We start from the raw sequence: 3,289 nt of genomic DNA on the forward strand, positions 1-3,289 counted from the left end.
TTCAGCGCCTGAACAACGCTTTTTTCTCACAGGCCACCAGGGGGCGCGTGACCTGGAAGGTTCCAGAGCCCTGCCACCGGCGGGCCCAGGCGCGGCCGCCCCCCTCCCCATCTCAGGAGGTCCTTCCGTCTGTCCCAGGACGGAGCTGGCCACGCGCTGCAGGTGCCAGTTCTGCTCCAAGGCCTCTCCGTCCACTGAGCCTGGGCACTGGTCGGGGAGCAGGTGGCGCCCCACACGGGGAGGGAGGGGGGGGGCCGGACCCCTGTGCACGGTCCTCCGGGAAGCCTACTCCAGAACCACGGTGCCGCCCACCGCCTCCAGGGCCGCCTTGATCTTCTCAGCCTCAGCTTTGGGCACGTTGGCTTTGATTTCCTGGGGCAGGGATTCCACCAGCTTCTTCGCCTGCCAGAGAGGAAAGTCAGACCCGGGCCGGGCCGGGCCGCGAGGGTCCGCGCAGAGAGAGAGGGCTGCGCGCGCGCGGGGCTCACCTGCACCAGGTTGATGCCCTGGATGTGGCTTTTAATCTCCTTGATCAGCTTCACCTTGTCCACGGGCTTCGCCTCCGTCAGGCGGACGGTGAAATGCGTCTGCTCCTTCCGTTTGGGGAGGTCTTCTTCCGCGGCCTGGGGGAGGGGAGCGGCGGGAGGTGAGGACGGACCAGGGCGGGGCGGCTGCTCTGTCCCCGGAAGGCCGGCCAGCAACGCCTGGACTCCGGCAGAGGCCCCTGGGGGGCTCCCCCCCCCCCTGCATCCCTCCAGGGGCTGCTGGAAGGCTGCCTCGGCCCGCAGCCCCGGCCCCGCCTCCAGTGGCCTCCTCCAGAGCAGCCGTAACTTAGGGAAGAACAGCACCCGAGGTGTTTACGGAGAAAACGACGCCAGGGACCAGCAGCACCAGAGATGCTGGGCTGCCAACCCGAATGCGACCAGCTCCAGCTGCACTGAGTGACCAACAGTGGAGACGACGGGGCGGGACGCGCTCCTGCCGCCCTGCGTGGGGACTGCAGCACCCCCACAGCAGGACCATGTGCCCCCAGCCCGGACTGCTCCTTGTTGACACACGCCCTTTCTTCTTAGAAGCTGTGCGGTTGTTCTCCCTCCCCGCCCCGCGCACCCAGCCTGCAAAGCCGGCTTCCAGCGCACAGCGGGGAGCAGAGGCTGGGGGCCATCAGACGCAGCTGGGACGGTGGCGGCGGCTGGGGGACAGGGCTTGAGGGCACCCCCAACTCCGTGAGGCTCAGGAAGCCCAAGAGCCAGGTGCGGCGTGCAGACCTGGGCACGACCTTGGGGACAGCTGTTTTCAACCCAAGTGACACAGACAGGAAAGCCCCCTGATTGCGTTTGCTGGGCAAACAGCTCATGGCAACGCAGGGTGCCCGTGGTCTCGGCGATGGCCGCCGCCGCCCGCCCGCGAAGGAGCCTGCCTTCGGCCTCAACCAGCAAGTGGCCTGTGGCTGCTGAGGCCGAGCCCAGGAGAACGTGTGAATCACGGCGCTTCTACGTGAACAAGTTTTTTGGAACAAAGGAAGCGAAAGTGGGAGTCCCCGTTGCAGTTCCGCAGGTTACGAACCCACATCCGATCCCTGGCCCCGCTCAGTGGGCTGAGGCTCTGGCGCTGCCGGGAGCTGCGCTGTAGGTCGCAGGCGCGGCTCGGATCTGGCGTGGCTGTGGCGAAGGGGTGTGGCTACAGCTCAGATTCAACCCCTGGCCTGGGAACTTCATGTACTGTGTGACCCTAAAAAAAAATTAAAAAAGAAAATCCTCAAACGCAAGATAGGTTTCTCCGTTCAGGACTCGCGGTTTCCACAACCGAGCCTTGAGCCGAGGATGCGGGGCAGCGTCCCCTCCTCCCCACTCTCTCTCTGGGATCGTGCCCTTGCAACCATCCCTCCTTTTCTCTTCTCCGCTGCCGGGGCTGCTGCTCCTCCGTGCGCTCTCAGGGGCCGGCGGGCAAGCCCGACATCCTCGGCGGGGAGGCCCCACGTCGTGTGGGGCCGATGCAGGACCCAGATGAAGGGCGGGTGAGGAGAGAACCTGGCCACCCAAGGCGAGACCGGGTGGGAGCCAGGCACTAGAGCCACAGCCTATGCACGGCAAGCCCGGCCTGCACTCACCTCTGGGGCGGCGGCGGCAGGGGGAGCGCCAGGGGCCACGGCACCCATGGGCATGAACCCAACGTCCTGGATCTTCAGCGTTTTCTGCAGGACAGAGAAAAGCACTCTCAGAAGCAGGCGCCACACTGGATGTGCCTGGTCGCAGCAGGCACAGTCTCGAGGAGCCCCCCCCCCCCCCCCCCCGCAAAGGGGCCACGAGGTGGGGCGCCTGGCCAGTACCTTCAGGAGCTCGTTGAGGTCTGAGATCTCCAGGAGCGTAAGGCTGGCAATGTCCTGAACCAGCTGCTGGATTTTGGGGGGATACTCCTTGGGGGCGTTATCCAGGGGGGCCCCAGCAAGAGCCTCCCCCTTTCGATGGCTGCTGCATCTCATCAACCGCACACCGCACAGTCTCGGTCCCTGGTGCCTGAATCCCGTTCAAACAGAGCCATCAGCCTGCACAAGCCAGGCACGCAGGTGCCTCAGGCTCAGATCTAGCTTCCCCGTCGGAACCCAGGGATCTCAGACTGCAGGACCCACACAGCTAACAAAAGGGACTTCCAATTACTTTGGACTTTTTCAAAGACCTTAAAAACGCACGTAACTGTTTGCAAAACCGCTCTCTACAACGTTACTTTCGCTTTGGATAAGCTGCACCAATTTGTGGAGACTAGACAAACACTTGAAGGCGCTTTGCCACACAACGCCTTTCAGAACGTGGGGTTCTTGGCGGCCGAACGCCAGCCAGATCCACTCACGGGAGTCCCGCCACGTCACTGCGCTGCCGGGGAAACTGAGGCCCAGAGAGGAGCAGAAACCCGTCCAAGGTCATCCAGGGCCACGCCGGCACGCTCAGCGGCCCACGTGGTTAGGCGGCTGGCAGGAAGGACCCTTGCGCCCTCTACTCCTGCAGGGACCAGCCGCTCGAGGAGGGGGGCAGCCAGCCAGCCGCCCAAGACGCCGCCCCCACCTGCACCTGCAGTGTCCGGCCGAGAGCACCCACACTGCCCGTCCGCCCGGGCCTCGGCAGCCCGCGGTACCTGGCGACGCGGAGCGCAGCGGCCCGAAGCCCGAAACACGGCCCCCACAGGGAGCTTGCAGCCGCCGGCAGCATCGCTCCGCAGGCGGGAAGGTCACACGCGGGTCCCAACAGGAGGGACTCCCTAGCGGCCTCAGCCACCAGGCATTCAAGCTAGAAAG

General features: G+C 65.2%; 1 protein-coding gene across 2 annotated transcripts; it reads right to left on the bottom strand.

Annotated features, from left to right (window-relative positions):
* On the bottom strand, positions 1 to 3,289 carry MRPL12 (mitochondrial ribosomal protein L12). 2 transcript variants are annotated; one of them, XM_021066454.2, is made up of 5 exons: positions 3,130 to 3,289; positions 2,330 to 2,516; positions 2,111 to 2,194; positions 489 to 623; positions 1 to 402 (listed from the first exon to the last, which is right to left on the bottom strand). In XM_021066454.2, the coding sequence occupies exons 1-5, from the start codon at positions 3,201 to 3,203 to the stop codon at positions 286 to 288; spliced, it is 597 nt and encodes a 198-aa protein (XP_020922113.1). In that variant the 5' UTR covers positions 3,204 to 3,289; the 3' UTR covers positions 1 to 285. The 2 variants fall into 2 exon arrangements, with proteins under 2 accessions (XP_020922113.1, XP_020922114.1); XM_021066455.2 differs by having other exon boundaries at positions 2,330 to 2,545.

This window comes from Sus scrofa, chromosome 12 (assembly GCF_054392235.1).
Source record: "Sus scrofa isolate SSC_HxYL_T2T_F1_AM1 chromosome 12, Sscrofa_HxYL_maternal_Yorkshire_Landrace_v2.0, whole genome shotgun sequence".
Classification (NCBI taxonomy): domain Eukaryota; kingdom Metazoa; phylum Chordata; class Mammalia; order Artiodactyla; family Suidae; genus Sus; species Sus scrofa.